General features: G+C 38.2%; 1 protein-coding gene across 2 annotated transcripts in view; it reads right to left on the bottom strand.

Moving 5' to 3' along the window:
* Positions 1 to 7,268: 7,268 nt before the first annotated feature.
* The window catches only part of AFAP1 (actin filament associated protein 1), a 119,567-nt gene continuing 108,318 nt past the window's right edge, over positions 7,269 to 18,517 (bottom strand). For both annotated transcript variants that reach the window (XM_057426794.1, XM_057426795.1), the window contains 5 exons: positions 17,145 to 17,259; positions 15,495 to 15,659; positions 14,719 to 14,909; positions 13,830 to 13,991; positions 7,269 to 10,014 (listed from right to left, as the gene is read on the bottom strand). In XM_057426794.1, coding sequence (XP_057282777.1) covers positions 9,988 to 10,014; positions 13,830 to 13,991; positions 14,719 to 14,909; positions 15,495 to 15,659; positions 17,145 to 17,259 — 660 coding nt within the window. In that variant the 3' untranslated portion in view covers positions 7,269 to 9,987. The remainder of the gene's footprint in view (positions 10,015 to 13,829; positions 13,992 to 14,718; positions 14,910 to 15,494; positions 15,660 to 17,144; positions 17,260 to 18,517) is intronic.

The following is an 18,517-nucleotide window of genomic DNA, read 5'->3' as shown; positions in this document are numbered from 1 at the left end:
ATTTGGTATTGCAGAGCTAAATTCTACCCTAAATTATGACCATGCAGTTCCACAGACCGTCTTGGTTCAGCTTTGTGTTATGGAAGAAAGGTGCTCACCCACAGTGAATTTGAGATGCAGCTGCAGGCTAAAATCAGTCTTCATCTTGCTGCATCTGTACTCACACAGGTGACCAGCTGATTTTCACCTTTAACTCTTATTCCCGTGGTTAGCATGAGAGTACTTTGGATAGGTGTCAGCTAAATACAACCAATATAGTTTTTTAGATGCTCTTAACTGCTTTTCCAGAATATCATCAGTAAAAGTTTAATGCTGTGTTTCTAACCATATTTCTGACAAAGGGGCCCTTCCAGTCCTTGTAAAGGCTCTTAGTAGTCATCAGTATGCTATAGTCCATTCCTTCAACACACATGACTACACAGTCCTCTCCTTCTGCCTTTGCACATTCTAATATTTGTGAAAACAGAACATGCCTTTTCCTAATTTTGTTTCAGGAGACCTTGACTTTGAGCAGGCTTCTTTGTATATGGTATCAGGGCTCAAGGGAAGAATGAAATGAATCCGCAACTGGTCATTGTCATAAATGGGGAAAAATGCTATTTGTATATTTTTGTAAATATGTAACATTTAATGGCAGTTTTGTAGTGATGTGATGTTTTTGAGGAAAAAAAAATCAAAACAAATAAAACCCAAGAAATATATGTTTGAATATGCTTAATGTAACACTTAACTGTGATTCAATTGCACAATTAATAGCTAAATCAGAAGTCTTGTGCAATATGTAGTGCACACACATAACCAAGTATCTGTTAGTGATCCACAACCAAGTCTTTGGCAACTCTTAACACTGGTGATGAACTGTGCAGTACAGATTATCACGGTCTCTTTCAGCTTCTCAACATGTAGCAGGCAAACTACTGTATACATACCTGTGTACTCCACTGCATCCAAAGGTATGCAATTGTCCTGAGAACCTGCACTACAGGTTTTTCTTTAATAAAATTTGGTTTTAAACTGTTGGTTGCTTTGTTTTTCTTGTGAAGCATTTCACGGCATTTGTGGAGGTAAAATGGTTGAACCAGTCCCCAGTTTGTGTGTATTTTGATTTGTTAGTAATAAGTGGAATACTCCTCAATTTCAGCAGCTCTGTACTCAACGGCTGGAGCAAAGCTTCATCCTCCTCCACTTCAGCCCCTCCGCTTCATCCTCCCGTAGCGCAGCAGGAGTTGCTGCAGTATAATTGGTGGAGGGTGACCCTCTGTGGTGAGACTGAAGTCATGCAACTAGAGTTGAAAAATAGCTGTTCTGGAGCCCCGCTGAATCAAAGGCTGAATATTTCTCTCCAGCTAAAGAATGAAGGGCTTCAGCAGGTTTCAGCCTTGATCTCCCTGTAATAGAGAGCCATAATCAGAACAAAGCTGTGCATGTTCTTCTTCCTTTTCCATATTGTTATTCCAGTGTCTTCCATTATTACTGGCTTTGCATAATACTTGCTCCTTATTTATTCTTTTTTTCTTTATTAACTGCATTGTCTTTCCTCTCTTCCTGAAGAGTTGCTTGTGCTGTATAGAAGCTTCAGTCTCCCTGCAAAATTGAGTGGTCCGCAAATCAAAACTTTTCCTTAAGCTAGGCTTTATGCAAGGATCAGGCCCTGGCCCTCAAAATGCTCTCATACTGATCCTGGCACTTCTTAGCAAAGGTCACTGAATTACTAAAGTCAGAATATGCTGTGCCTCCCTGCAATTTGGCTGTTCTTCCCTGCTTCAAAGTTTTCAGGTGAGCTGCTACAGGCTTAGCTCAGATTTAGGGTTAAACACAGTTTATGGTTTGCTGATAGGTAGAGGCTGCCCTGCAGTTTGATCTAATAACTTGGTACTCCCAAGGAAAGCCTGACAGAAGAGAACTTGGTGGTTCTTTTCACAGCCTAATAGCCATAACAGGGAGATGAAGAGATGTTGTGGTTGTGGATGCACCATGTGAAGTCTTATTAAACCTCGTATTGTGACAAAGCAGCAACATAAATTTGGATTGGAACTAAATGATCTTAAGGTCCTTTCCAATCCTAACTGTTCTATCATTCTATGAATAAAGTGTTATCTATCAACATAAACTATTATCTGCCAATTATTATTTGCCAAATTAGCCATAGAAACTTTACAGACTACAATGAAGTTTTAATGGGACAATGAATAGAATATTTATTCATAGATTGTGGGTATATTTTGAGGATCAGAAGATGGGCAATTAAAAGGAAAAATATCAAAAATATAAGTTTAAAATTAATTTTCTCAGTCTGCCCTAGTTCTCATGGTCCCTGCTGAAAGACTTAGGAGCCAGAGGAACCCCACAGTATGTGCTAATGATCCTACCTGTGCTAAACGTGAGGCTGGGATCAGAAATGGAGATTGAGGCTTTCCCTCCTTGTGTAATTTAGCTAGAAAACATTCTGATGGTTGTCAGCTTAGGTTCTCTAATCCTACATTGTGGCTAACTCGAACTTTCAACTGCAGTTTATCACTAGGGAAAGCAGCCTGTTGGATCTTGAGTGACTGTTCCATTTTCCAAATTTAGTGCTCTGATATAAATAAAAGCAAATTAAAAGAAACCCTGAATTCTCTTACTTTCAATGATGTTTCCATAGCTCTTTCACAGGAAAGCTCACAAGTTGGAGGGGCAGGAGTGAGAACAGACGTGGATGAGCTGTTCCCATTAATGAGATACCAAATAAAACTTGCCAATGCTTAACCCTGAAGGGTTACTTTATTTCAGAAACCAATTTCCATGGGAAAAAAATAAAATAAGATAATCACTTCACTTGTTTCCTTTCCTGTCCTCATCAAAGCCATATTAATTGCTACCTTATTTTGAAGCCTAACTGGTTTCAAAATCATCATAAATTATGCCTCTATAATAAAACTTCTGAGTCATAAACACCAGCCAGTATTTTTTCCTGTTTTCCATTAAGGCACAGATTTCTTTTCCATTTTTTCTTTTTGTGATTTATGCCTTGAATGATGCTTTGCTTTCATGTGAATCCAGCTGCTATGGTGAAAATGTTACTGTATTCTGACCCTCATGGTTTCAAATCTGAAGCAAAATGAGACAAATGCTGCTCAGTGTATTTTTGATGTGATAAAGGGATCTGCTCTCGTCATTATAGCATCACAGCAAAAAAAATCAGAAGCAGCGGTTCATGCTAAAAAAACAGGTTAAAAAGGTAATAACACCAAGGAATAATTCAGTGACAGCAATTATCAGCCTACTTAAAAATTAATAATGAAAACAGGAATTAAGCTTTCCACTTAAGGTCATTGCAGGGCCATGTAGCCGTAATTCTACTGAGCTATAATTTCACAAAATCTAATAGGAAAATTATTTCCTTGTCATCAGGAGGGATTATTGAAGATGCATATCTTTGATGTAATTTAATTATTTCAGTTATCTAATGCATTGTAAAGGAATGATGCTGCATTGCCTTGATCTTAGGACAGATACTTGCTTTAAAAATCACATTGAAAAGAACATGATACATTATTTTGTAGGAGAGAATGCTTTTATAACTGCTTGTGGGAAATGTTAAATAGTCATCTATGAAAGAAACCAGCCTCATTCATTTAGCAATAGCAATAATGGCAGGGGAACAGGAGAAGCACATGAGGACACTTACCCAGTGTGTGCTTCCAGCCTCCATCCACCCCAGAGTAGATCCTTCTGCTTCAGGGGTAGGAGCTTGGTGCTTGATAGCCTTCAGTAATTATTTTCTGCTGTGAATTTTGTTCATTGCTTATGGACCTGTGGAAGCTTTTAACTTCTGTGGATTTCTGTGGCAGCAAGTTCCATAGCTGAATTGGCCACTGCGTGAAAGTGCCTCTGTAGTTGTTTCAAATCTGCCTCATTAACTTTGATATCCTCAGAGTTTGTACTGTTAGTGATAGGGGCTATTTCTTTCTCCATTCTACTGCTGATTTTCATAATGTTTTACAACATATTCCCTTCCTTCCTCAAGACTTTATTTTTTTTTTACACTGACGAGACTTTATCTTTGTTTTTCCCTTGAATTTCATTGTAATATGAATAACATTTCTTCTTATATGGGAGCACTGCTAAGTTTTTGGATTTCTTTCTTGCGCTTGTACCTTCACCCATATGAGTTCATCTATCTATGACACTCAGTGCCCAGACTTGTATAATGTTCTATAGGTGCTAAAGCAGATGATGGCGTTATCAGAGATACCTCCATCTCTGATGGAGGGTTTTCTTTTTCCTGTGGGTGGTTTGGGATTTTTTACCACTTGTTTGTGTAAGTTGTGCAAGTCAGACAGGGTCTAGAGCTATTTACTGTATTTTAGACCACAGAATATTTGCCAGGATTTTTTTGTTGTGTTTCAGTTTTTGTGGTTTTTTTCACCCTAATTATTTTTATTATACAAACCTAACCATCAATATGCCATGATCATCTTGGGTGTAGTGCTGTTTTGGCACTCAACATTGTCTAGGTTGGGGTTTTGGGAAGGTTTTTGTTGGTTTGGCTTTTTCTTTTCTTACTACAGGCAACTCTTTCTAAATTTCTTTAGATTGAATTTCTTCTGATGTTTTAATTACTGTTGAAGTTGTGACAGATATTTCTGCAAATCATTGTAGTTGGCTTCTAGTGTTACTGTCCTGACTATATTAGCAACAAGAATTTTTTCTGTTTTTTCCAATTATTTCTGAATCTTGTGATATGCACAAGGCTCAGGCTCCAGCCCTGTGGGACCCCAAGGCTGGCTGGATAGGCCAAAGCCACTGGAAACAGAGAATTGTTGCCCTGTTGTTTTGTTTGCTTACCAACCCATTATTTTTCCTATTGGGCCTTTTGCTTTTCTCCAGTAGCTTCTTAAGCTTCTTTAGTGACAGACCACATCAGAAGCATGTTGAAGAAATCCAAGCAGAATATGTTCTTTTCCTGGATGCTCACTAACCACCCCACAGACCTCACAGCACTTTGTGAGCAATGACACCACAGTATAAAACATATGTTGACTCTACCCCAGTACAGTGATTTCTCAGTCTCTTCACTAATTCTTTAATTTATTATACCATCTATCAATTTGCCCGTTACAGCTGTAAAAGTCCTTGTTCCCTGTCTTTTTTCCCCTCTTCATTAAAAAAATAGCGTCACATTTGCCACTGTTCATTCTCCAGCCAAGAGCCCTTCTTTGTACAGCCCTGTGCTTAAGTACAGGGGTCTGATGGTGTTCAACCTATGCATAGACTCAGAAAGAATATATAAAAGGAACTTTTTAGCATTAAAAGGAACTTAGCATTACAGCACTGCAGCGCTCTACAGTGTGAATGCCCACAGCCAGGAAAAAAACACAACAGAGTAAATCAGGTGTTGGTGGAATCTTTCATATCAAATTCCTTTGGGATTCAACCTGGTAGACCAAATATTAAATGTAGCTTACACAAAAACTCTTAAGATCTTCTTTAAGGCTTTTTTAGACCATGAGCCTAAGTAACTTAAGGTATTAGTCTTCTAATTTTTGCATATATATTATTTACTATAGTAATAAATGGTATTATATAGTAGAACTATTCTAAATATATATTTTTATACAACATGTCCTATATATATCTTTCCTACAGACACAGAGAAATACTAATAATTTGCTTTGCTTTTGAAGGCTTTTTAATTGACAAAAGGCAGTGAAGGGTCATAAAGCGGACAAAAGCTGTGTCTACTTGAGAGACAATTCCTATTATACTACCATGACAAGTTTTACAAATGCTGACCACCTTTTTCTCCTGAGGTCAAGGAGGCTGTGAGTAAAGGAAACCAATTAGATTACTTTAGAATACTGCTTCTTTGAGTCTGGTAAAACTAAATGTGTTTTCTACTTAAGCATGACATTTTGTAATAATTTTAGTGTAATGGGAGCAAGAGCTAAATCTAAGAAAAGCAGCAAGGAGTAATTTTGACTTAACATTTTTCAATTTCATCTGTCAGTCATCTATAAGGAATTGCTATATTCACTGTCAAGTAGCCTAGTAATTAGCTCAGTTTGATTTTGATCCACTTTAATTTCTTAGGGGTAACTGTGAATATTTTACGTTTTACAGTATTAATGTCGTTGACATCTAAGCAGACTGATAACAGTAACACAAGCTCAGCAGTAACTTCTGCTAAGAGCTCTAAATACATTGAATTTCCATTTGCCATTGCTGGGCAAGCCCTTAGACTCCTTCAAGTAGCAGAAGGTCACTGCACAGTTAAATGGGGACAGAATTGATACCAATTATGACCTGTCCAAGTATTTTTCAACTGACTGGCACGGGAGAATGGTACTCGGTTGAGGATGACTATTGTGGGTGTCCTGCTAAGGTGCCACCTACTTATTACTCTGACAAATACCAAGAAATAACAATGCAAGTACTTCTTTTTTTGACAGGTATCTTTATTAATAATGGTCTTGGATCTGTCGCGCCTGTCAATCAGGTGCCAGTCTTTTTTCACGCTCTGCGAGACCTTCTGAAGGATAAACTAGAAAGACATAAAGTTAGTTGAAGCTACTAAGACACACATGAAGGTGGGTCTGTTTTGGAGGTTTTTTTTCTTTTTTTGTTTTTAAACAGAAGTTTCTATGAATGTGAGCCAAAAAAACTTAAATACATTGAGAAATACAGTAGAAAGACTATATTTACAGTCAATTATAATGGGCACTGCCAACATATCCGATAACAAAAATAAAACAAAAACTTTTTTTCATGTTTCTTTCATGCTTTTTTTTTTTTCCACAGAGATTTTTTTTTCTTTTTTAAATATGATTTTGTTTTTTAAAAAATACAATAAGGAAATAATTACATTCTTAATATGAGAACATTATCTTACAACATACAGCCTGGGCCAATTAATTCAAAAGTGTCTTTTTAAACAAAACTCGATCCTAAAGTAAGTATTCTTCATTTGAAAAATCAAATTGCCACAATCATCTCAATAAAAACAAAACGTATTTGACCCTCCCCCCCCCCCCCCCAATGTTATGATTTGTTTTCTTTTTAAAAAAGCATCACCCATAATAAAAACACAAACAATGTAAAAAAAGCACCTGGTACAGTTAACAGGAGTTTGTTGAGGAAGCACAAGTGTAACATTTCCTTAAAAGACATAGAAATGGTTTAAAATACAAGAGTTTTCCTTTAAAACAAAAGTCATGCTGCTCTATTGATGACTTTGCCTGGTGATCGTGAAACCTAAAACTGGTGAAAATACAAACTCTGTTGCTTTCTATAAAAAATTGTGCAGCAACAGTGCTCTTCAAGAAAACAGAGTACATTTCACAGCACCAAATGTGGTCTATAGAGAGGGTATTATTTCCCGAAGTTTTTTGTTTTCCTCCTTTGAAATCTTTGGCTGTTACACAGACATGTCACTAATGCAAATTGCGATGGTACCAGTGCACTTACACATTAGAGACATACAATTACAGTATGTGCCAGGCTGGGGGCCATGGTGGCTTTATGGAGCTTTTGCTCCAGGAAGGGCAGAAGATGCTTAATTTTGCCTGCTGCAGTGGGTGGTGTGGGTGCCAAGGGTACTATAGGTGCTGAGGGCAATTGGCATCTATTGTAGAGCAGAAGGCTCTGGCACCGGGGCTGGATTTGTGAGCATGGCCCACCACGCCATAATTTTTGTTTGCACACTTCTATCTCAGGCATGGATTAAACCTATTCTTGCCAAGGATTTTTTTCTTTCAATGGGATATAAGGGGTGGAAGATAGAGTAACAATATTGGGTAAAGAAGACAAGTGATTTGGCTTTTGACTACTCTGCATTACTTGATGCCGGACCACTTCTTAATGGCAACTGTTACATCATTGCAAACATTGACTAGAAGCCTAATTTGCATCATAAATATGTACAGATATAAATTAAATATTTATTGAAATATACAAATAAATAACTTAATTTGAAATAAAAAGCCTAAATGAACTTACTTTTGCTTCAAATTTGTTTCTGCTAATATTTATGGGAACTTGATACTCTTTAGTCCATAGTCATACAGCACAGCATGTGCCTTCTACTTATAGAGTTAGTAAGTAAGCAGATGATCTAAAATAATATATAAAAAGATCCTGTTTTCAGTGAAAACCACACTGACACTTTGCTTCCCTAGTGTATCTGCATTCCTGTGGCACTTTGTACAAAGCATAGTCCCAAGATGCAAAAAGTCTTTTCTCATATTGGAATCCATTTCTACTCTGCTAATGTCAATGGATCCCTGGCACTAATTGCATTTGGGACCAGCACACAGCCCTGTGTTCTAGCAGCTATCAGGTCTTTCTGATAGCTCTTTGCTTTCAAATGCCACCAGCTCCTGTGGGAAGTCCTCTGGCATCCAGCTCAGCTGGGAATCTCAGTGTACCCTTCAGGAGTTACACACAACTATTCTTCAAGGTAAGAGACAAACTGTAGGCTGGGCCCTAGATCCTTGATAACTACTGTCTTGCCAACTTCTTTTGTTTTAATTGAAAGTCTTAACTAATGATCAAGACTCCAGCCCAAACAGCTGTGATTATCTCAAAATATGAGTAGTATTTTAATTTTTAAAATTAAAGTAATTTTCTAGTCCTCAAAGTCAAGAAGGGAAAAATCTTGAGAATGTGATTAAAGGCTCTCCAAAGGCTTAAAAAAACACCCACAGAGGAAATATTAAAGGAACCCAACTAATTATATGTGTTTTTCCCTCTCTCTCTCCTGATTTTTATAGCCAATCTTGAGATTTTGAAGGACTTTAGTTGGCAGGTTACTGCATTTAAGTTCTCAGGAGTTACATGGATGGAGACAAAGAAGAACAGATTTTTATCATTTTACAGACTAAGCCACAAGACACTGTTTCCTAGTAAACAGAAGTGAACACCCATCTGAGAAAAATCCCCAATTATTTGTGAAATCATGTATAAAAGAGTCTGGAAATCACCATCTTTTCAGTCCATTTTCCTCAAAAATAATAGCTGAGGTCTGAAAAAGTGATGGAAACTAAGTACAGCAGTGTTCTATAACTCAAGTTTAACAATACTATATTATAAAAAAACAAAACAAGACTGACTGCATAAGCTATTCTGAATTGCTGTTATCTGTTGAGGATTAATTTCAATTACGCTTTCTCTTTTTCAAAAAGTATAGAAAAGAAGCAGTATCTAAAAATACCTGTTTGCCTTTTGAAAAAATCAGGAACAAATCATAGTTCAACAACATGACCTTTGAAAACGACTGGTACTTCAGAATACTAATAAAGAGAATGTACTAAAATGCATGGGTTTTTTTCAAAGATTGGCAGCTTTTTATCTCCCTATGACAAAAGCATCTGTCTAAAAAGTACGAAATGATTCCCAGCTGAGTCATGTCATCCCATGGTCTTGCACCAGCGTAGAGGACAGCGGCACTGAAGAGCTCCTGTCTTCCTGACCAAGCAAGCCATGCCATTTCTGTGAACACATTCTTCAGTTTTCTTCTGCCACGCAAACAGCTAACTGCAAAGACACTGTCAATGAGCACACTTTGCTCAGCCACCTCTGTGGCAGACCTCAAAAGTCAATTTTAACCTATGAGAGTTATGATTTTGTATTAATCTTAACGCACTCGTCTTCAGTGGTGTTCAGTTAACATCGCCAGTCAGTGCTGTTTTAGCAAAGAGAACTTTCAAGTGTGAATTTATGCTCCTTTTAAATTACCGTGGTTGGTTTGGTTCTTTTGGTTTTCATTCTTTTCTTTACCAGTGACATTGGAAATAGAGTTACAGCTAATAAAAAGGGCACACATAGTTACACAGCAATACAGTAGAGGGAATACAGGCAAATTAGCGCCAAGCTACCATCAACTTAACAGAATTATAAAACCTCTTATGTTGTATCGCTTGATACTGCCTTTCAGATGAGTCTTTCGCAGCCTATGTCTTGGTCCATAATAGGTAAGGCCTTTACGGGAAGTGAGTGGTTTTGCTATGTTTATGTTCCATTTTTCATCTCCCATTCCTGGAAAGAGGGGGAAGAAAAAGATACGGAAAATGTTAGAGAAATCAGGATATTTTACTGATGTCATCAGATCTGCTAAGCCAAAGCCTGATGAGGTCAGTAACAGTTTTTCCATTAATTTTGCTGGACCCAGCCTTCTGCTAACAAGTATGTCCCGATACTGTCTGTGCGCAGCTTCCACCCCTCTGCAGCTATATTCAGCAACTTTTTTTCTAGTGCAGTGCAAATAAGCCGTGTTTGTTTTGTGGAAAGGGTGCTTATGGAGCAAATTCACACACCACAGTTGGTGTGAAGTACTCAGCTGGAGCTGGATAAGGGACAGGCTGATTTTGCATCTAGGACTTTCTAACTACTTGCATGAGACAGCAGGAAGCACTTGATTTAGTGGTTAATGCTCCGTCCCTGGCAGTGTTGAAGGCCAGGTTGGACAGAGCCTTGGGCAACATGGTCTAGTGTGAGGTGTCCCTGCCCATGGAAGGGGAACTGGAACTGGATGATCTTAAGGTCCTTTCCAACCTATACCATTCTGTCGTTCTATGGTATCTGTCACAGCTGACAAGAAGTGATTGCTTTACTACTTTTCAATTTTTTATTATTAAACTCATGGCAGACATACATTTCTGTGCCTAAAAAGGACAACTTACTGAGGCAGAGAGACTTACAGGCAGGGTAAAGAAAAAACAAGTTGGTTTACATTTGTTTCCTATAATCTAAGTTGAGGTATTGCTTGTCAAGTTAAACCACTTTGCCTTTCTGTGCCTCGGTTTCCCCACGTTAGCTGAGGACAATGACACCTACCATCCACAGCAAAGCACGTAATCTATAATGCTTTCACCCATGGCTCATCCATTTATTGCCATTTCTCCTGCTTCACAAGCAAAGTTTACGGGATCACTATAGCTGAACACCCAGTTAAATCAAACTTGAGTGATACCTAAAGTATTTCCTAACAGTATTTAGGAGCTGAAGCAGGATGAGCTCAGCTTAGGACATCCACGCTGTACCTACTCCCTGGATCACACACTTACAGCCATGAGGAACTAATGAAGATACAACAAAATTGGCCTCCAGCTAAAGTAATCCCCATGGACCAGCCGCCCAGCTGCTCCTAGCCAGGCACTGGGGTCTACAGATTCCCACCCAGCTACTCTGCGGGCAGCCTGCTGACTTGGCTCCCAACCTGAATTCCAGAATTTAACACTCATTCCATAACATTTAAGAGCTGTGACTGAAAACCATTACTTATGCATGTAAATATCTGTTTTGCCTGTTGAAAGCAGTAACAGCATTAGTTTGGCTCAACAGCTGCATAACCATGACACCTCATCAACCATTGTAAAGCAGCAGTAAAGGTCACAGTTGGTGGCTGCTTTAGCAATAGAAGAATAAAATACCTTGGGTTTAAGCAGGTAGACAATAATTTATTTAATTTTTTTGTCTTGTGGGTTTGGGGGGTTTATTTCTTCATTTAAATGGTGCTTTTATTAAAATATAATATATTTAACATATTCCATTTTACATTTAAAATTATGGTAAAGCTAACCTTAAAATACAGTATTGGTAAAAACTAGATTGCTTTAAAAAGGCTATTAATGTATATTCCCTATGTACACACTACCAAAGCTATAAAGCAAGTACTTGGCTAAGCAACTGGGAGAATTTTCTTAAGTGTTAAATAAGACTCGAAAGCAGTAGCTTCTTTTGCAGGTGCAGAAGGATATTTTTCTTTGTTTCCATTTCTCCAGCAGGCTCATGCCAATAAAAGAATGTTTAATTCAATATTGAAAGCCTGACTGGAAGCTGGGAAACTGGGAGAGTGCCTTTTCTTTTCCAGTCCCTTAACATAAACAAAATGTAAGCTGCTGACATTCACCAGTCCACCAGTTTTGAAAACAGGTCAGAAATAATCATTGCCGTTTCCTTCCTGCACATAACAATTTGGGCTTAGTACTTCATTTGAAATGTGAAATGTTTAAATAATTGTTTTTCTTGTATAGCAAGGATATTTGGACCAGTTTACTTCTCTAGGAATGCTAATGCCTAATATAGTTTTCCACATTTTAATACAGTCTCCATTTCCAGTCAAGTAGAGATTAACAAAATTGCAATTAAAATGCTTTCTGACTTCTTCTAAAAAATGTATTACTTTCTAAAAAAAAAAAAAAAAGCACAAGTTACAAACAGAAAAGTTATAAAATAAAAGTATGCATATATATGCATATGTACAGTATATGTATGTCCTGAATGTGTCCACTTGCTTCTCTATTTCCTTCTTATGTCAGTGCATCAGAGAGGAGAGAGATTTTGATATAGCAGCTCCCTAATGCACTGTCTCAGGTGCTTCTACCCTAGCAGAAGAGCAGTGCAGTGCTGTGGGCTCATTAGCACAGTGGTGATGTGAGGGTGGCTGCAAACACAAGGCTGGATGGTGATAGACTCAGCACCTTCGTGCAAGGAAACAGCAAGAAAGGAGGCACTCAGTGCATTCAAATCCATACTAGGGAAAAGAAAAAAAAAGTAAAATCTGACATTTTGAACGCTTATACAACTCCCTCATAACACTGGGAGATTTGCCAGTTGCTGAAGATGCAAGCACAAGCACAGACGTGAAATCTGTTTCACTCCCACATATTGCACTGACATCCAAGCGTGGAGAGCCAAGTTCTGCTCTGGGATACTCACGTGTGACGCCCTTAGCCACATCTATAAAGCCTGGCTCACTCGTAACTGCAAAACGCCAAAAGAATTGAGAGCCAAATTCCACCCTCACACATGTACAGTTACCTCCCCCCCAGTAGTGGGGTGTGCTGCAGATGCATACCTGATGGCAGACTTTGGCTGCAGCTCCTTGCAAATGGGCTGAGCACAGCTTGTGCTGCACTATCTAATTCAGCAAAATTTCACTCAGTATTTAGTGCATTAGGTTTTAGGAAAAAGCTGTTAAAGCTAAATTGGATACTTAGAGTTGTTTTTCCCGGGATGGGAATTATGCTTAGTAGCTCCATATCCTTTTTAATTAGCCTAATCTTATATCCAAGATTCCTCTACAAAAGAGCTTGACCAAACTATCACGCTATCTAAAGCACAGCAATATCAAACAGCACAGCAGGGTTTTTCCTGTATGGTGTATACTGAGCATAAAAAATGTACTACAGCTGGAAAGTATTCTTTACACCAAAAATGTTTAGGTTTTTCGAGTGCCCTGGTTTCTCTCACTGCACAGATTAAATGGTTGGCTTTAATATGCCTGTCCAGTGGGTAACACAAATCCACATTCATTTTGTAAGAAAGAATTGTGTTCTGCTAGACCACATTCCCTGTGCTAACATGGAAATGTAAAACAAAGTGTACCGTTAGAGATGGTATCTTTATGAGACAAATCAGGTTATAATTGGAATAAGATTTAGAGCACTTGAATCCTTCTTCAGGTTTGAAAATCAAGCAGCTAACTTCCAGGTTAAATAGAACTGAAACCTATTATGTTGAGTGTGACTGTTCTTAGTTGAATTTAAATGAATCTGGCTAACTGGCAGAAAAAGCAGGTGATGCCCATAAAAAGGATGGAGGAAGGTCTCACATAAGGCATAGCAGGAGAAGTAATTCATGGCCTGGGCAATGCAGAGAGGTTAAACAGGCTGAGGGGAGAGGAAATGGAGACATTAGGATGTGCCAGAAAACCAAATCATTTGAGATGATGTTTTTTCATTATCTACTGTATTTAGCTGCCCTCTCTCCTTTTCCCCACAAGCAAATAAATTTTTTTAAAGGAGTAAGAAAAAGGACAAAAAAAGAAAATTAAACATAAGCGTTCTTACCTTTGCTTTTCGAAGGACATGGCCTCGACATGGAGAATTATTTGAGGAGGGAGGTCGCTTTAGAGCTGCTGCGCTGTTCACAGGTATTGAGCATTCAGTATCACTGGTATCACAACTGGAGATTGGGGAGTTTTCCAAAGTTCGGTGCTTGAAAATTGGAGACTAATGAAGAGTGGAAAGCCTACAATGAGTTTCCTTCAAGTAGTCACATGGGCAATATTTTCAATCTACACTTAGAACTGTAGGATGTATTTAAAGGAGACCATATTCATAATAAAGTCGGATAAATGAAAGAGACATTAGTACAAAAAAAAACAAAACAAAGTGTATATTTTGCCATGAAAATTAAAGTTTGTTTTCTGTGATCAAACAACATTGGTTTATCTGAAGGAATGGACACGTTCCTCTCTGATCCTTCTGATCACTGCATCTGACACAGATGTATAGCATAAGCCAGGACTGCCATGCTCCATTATGAACATGTGAGATGCAGCCCTTGCAAAGGGTGACAATGATTAACAGCACAAGTAGTCTCCATCACTGCACAATGACTTGGTACATTTAAATCTTGATGGACTGGAGCAAAATCTCAGTTCATGCACTTTTACAATCCCTGAGGACAATGAAGTGTCACCTTTTGCATGTTATGCTAACACACACTGCCTATGATTCCCATGTCTATCTGCTCCCCTGCTGCTGTAGAAAGTACACCACATTTAGGTAAAGAACGTAAATAACACAGAAAGGCATTTAGTTAGTTCTGCTCTTATTTCCTGGGCTTAATAAACCTTTCGAGAACACTCAGTTCCCACTCATTTCACAGAACTGAGAATACAGGGTACTCCCAGACCATGGTACTGGGATTTGAGCTTTTAATGCCTTTGCATACCTGTGGGCTTGATGTTCCCGATTTGGGCTCAATAGCCAAGCCCAGTGTGATGCCACCAGCCAAGGCTTTCTTAAGGCTCTCCTTCACCTCTGTCAGTTCTAGCTCCAGGTTTACACGTTCAGCCTCCTTCTGTTTACACTCCTCTTCCAACTTCTTCAACTTGTCTTCAAGAATCACTTGTGTCTTCCTGCCTGTCACCCACAGAAATGTTATTATTTTAATAAGAAGCTTAAATTGACAATTGCAGAAATTATTTTCTTTAAAAACATAAGGAACAAGGTCTCTAAATGTCAGAGACATCACTTTGCAAAACCAACTTTTTTTAATGTAAAAAATTTAACAACTGAAATAAGATACTTTCTTTCAGGTGCCTTAGCTAGATTTCTAGTCTCATTTCAAATCGGTATTTTTCTGTTATTTTTCCATGTCATGACAATATAGTTAGCCAGTCGCAATAAAATTGTTCCCATGTTCTACTTGTCTGAAATCCACATCAGTGTAATTTCATAAGTGTGTATGTACATATATACATACATATATAAAATATGTATATAAGTATATATGTCTATAGATACATAGTATAAATACATACATACACATTATATATTTATGCAAGATTTACATTACATTTAGAAAGCAAATATAGACATCACACAGTAGTGTTTATCATCAAAACCAAATCTCCTGTAGTGGCTTATCTTCAGCACACAATGCAAAGCTTTTTGGATAATTAAGCCTATCCAGGGCAGAGTCAAGCACAAAATAGAACCTCATACCAGCATTGACTTCAATGGCAGCACGTAGATCTTTTCTTTCTTTTCGGAGCTGGGCCAGCCTATTCCGGAGTGCCTCTTTCTTCTTTAGCAGCTCCTCCTCTTTGCTTTGTAACCTCTTTGCATCTGCCTCCACACGATTCTTGCCATATTTGTACTGCTCCGCATCTGTATGTATTAGATTGTAGTTATTTATAGTCCAAATTAACAGAAAAACTCTAAACTAAACTATTCCTTGAGACTGAACACCATACAAAGCATGTCATGGCTTGAGAAGCCAGTTTGCCATCCCTCTTCCACTGGATTTTTCTCAAGGGCCATGATTCCAGCTGAGTTCTGCAGCATAGCTACAGAAACGATAAAGGATAGTGTTTTCTCTTTTACATGGGTGAGATGAGAAGTACCAATTACCTTACAGTACCTTGGTTTTCAAAACTGGCCTTGCCTTTGTCTGTAGTTCACAGGAAGGAAAGGAGGCTCCTCTTTAGCTCTGAACCCTTGATTTTTAATTGGAAGGGGTCAGAGGAAAAACACACATTTGTCCTTTTGCCTGGTTTCCATTCCTACTTCAAGTGCTTAAAGCACATGTCTTTTTTCACCAGGTATAAAACAATATAAACATGTTCTCACTTTTTTGATACTTGAAAGTTTTCTTTTTGTAATTTGCCATATAAATGCTTTCATTTCATGGTTCACATGTATTTGTAGTCTAGCTTATATCACAGACCCTCTATACCTCTGCTCCAGTTGCAGACTCAAAGAAAATAGGTCAGCTAACAGATCAGTTTGTCTGTCTGCATATCTAAAGGAAACTCAAGGGCACTAAACCATTCCTGACAACTAGCTTTAGTTGGTCTTTGGTAACCAAGATGCCTTTACTCCCACAGCTATCTTTTCCAGTACCAATTGACCTGCATAGCTAGAAAGACACATACTTTTTTTCCTGAAGCTTAACCCAAATTTCTCTTGTTGCCATTAAATCCATGAATTCTTAAAAATTCATAACGGGATTAAAAAAACACATTCATCCCTTCTCTAGAAGAAGCCATGCTTTTGAATCCATATTTAAAATATACAATTACAGCACTCTTTTGGCCTTGTTTTCTTTACACAAACAGATCCCTGTTGGGAATGTCCTAGAAGAACCCTCTTTCTGAACATGCCACTCATCAACTGTAATCTCCTCTCTGTGAGAGTGCTTTCGGGCTGTGTGGTTGTCTTTGTTATTTTGTTATACTGTATTATACAGTCTTCTTTTTCATAAGTGATAGGAGTAAGTCCACTTTTGAGCAACATAATGTTCTCATGTCTCCACCAGCTCCTCATCCTCCTCATCCAGTGGGAATACAGAATTACTCTTTGCCCCAAATGAAGAATCGTTACCCTTTTTTGTTTTCTTGCTGCCCTCATGACTTTGCAGCCATGGGTCCACATTTCATATTTATCATTCTTGACATGACAGCCTTTTATCTTGGGGTATGGCTGGAGTAGTAATGAGTCACCAATGCACACAATATCTCCTTTCAAAGTCTGAGTGGGTAGCTTCTGCTCAGCCTCTCAGACACAGAAGAACCACAGTGGTTCTTTATCTTGTTTGCTAAGATATTCTGGGTATCCTCATGACCCCACTCACAAGTGAGGAATGATACTTACTGGATGCAGTGCGCTTCACACATGACACCGATTCAGATTTCTTTGGCTGGCTATTTAAAGTTCTCCCTTTTCCGGTGATGCCATTAGCAGTCGCAGGAGGCTTCTTGCCTTTAAACTGTTTGAAAACAAAAGTACAAATGGGCTCCAGCTATCCCTGTGCCACTGGCATTACAATCACCCTTGCATCAAGGGCAAAGCTTAACAAAAAGACACCTTCTCAGAAAGCTTTAATAGAGCACATTGATTGAGCTGGAGATGGTGCTTCCTCCAGAGGTGTAGTCTCTGTAAGCTGCCTGTTCAGCAGGAGCCACACCAGGAAAACAAGGGGATGAACTCCCCATCACTGGCGGCATCACAGTCTCCAAGTTATTTAAATCTCTTACATTTACTGCGTTAAGAAAGTCATTGTTAGGCAGAAACCTGTACCTTTGAATAATCTTATACAGTAAAGCTTCTTGAAACACAAGTTTGTCAGAGTTAATTTCATACAGAAAAAACACAGTGGGGTTTGCCACACAAAAATTCAACATTATTTCTTATTTACTCTATGACCTCACCATACTTGTGCTACATGTTTAGGTTTTTTTTAAAACAATATAATTATTACACATTTTTAAATGTTAGGAGTTAACACATCAATTTCCTCTTATACAATTTCCTCTTACTAATTTCAAGGGTTTCTCACTTAAAAAAGCCCTTTACATAATGGTCAGACAAGCTCTAAAAATTACTAGAAACAGCACATTTCATGCCAAAGGGGAGTCCATTTAGAGGAACTGAAACTTGGGAAGAGCCACAGTTTCTGTGGCCACCCTTAGAAAGCAGCATAGACATAGGCTTAGGTTTTTGTCATGGGCAGAAAATAACAGGCAGTAATTTAAATATGGTATATACACAGTACATATGATATCATTTAGTGCATATATCTATAATATATGTAATGATACATATGTATATTCACTATATATATAACATAGTATATACACTATACAGATCAGTAAAATTCTAGAAAGGCAAATTTGCTGTCACAGCCAGGTCATACTTCACTTTTCTTTTTCTCATGACTCCCTAAGGCAACAGAAGGCGGCTAGATATGCATTCAGGCTGGGTTTGGAAGATCACATCTATTTTTTTGTTATTATCCACAATCTGTAAATCATCAAGAACTTGTGAGGAAAGCCTTTCCCAGGCACCGATACTTCCACAACAGATTTTACAACTTAGCAAATCTAAGTTGCATTTGCAGTTGAGCTCATGCCTAAACTCCAAGTGCTTCAGTTTTGTCCCCAGCACTAAGGGACAAAAATAGCTTGGGACCCTTAAGATAACAACCAGATAAGCAGAACAGCCAAAAAATAAAAAGCTTTGTGAAA

This window comes from Pezoporus wallicus, unplaced genomic scaffold (assembly GCF_028554395.1).
Source record: "Pezoporus wallicus isolate ANWC-B61680 ecotype Strahan unplaced genomic scaffold, APGP_CSIRO_Pwel_v1 scaffold_13239, whole genome shotgun sequence".
Classification (NCBI taxonomy): Eukaryota; Metazoa; Chordata; class Aves; order Psittaciformes; family Psittacidae; genus Pezoporus; species Pezoporus wallicus.
The sequence above is the reverse complement of the archived record's forward strand: the minus strand, read 5'-3'. Positions and strand labels throughout refer to the sequence as shown.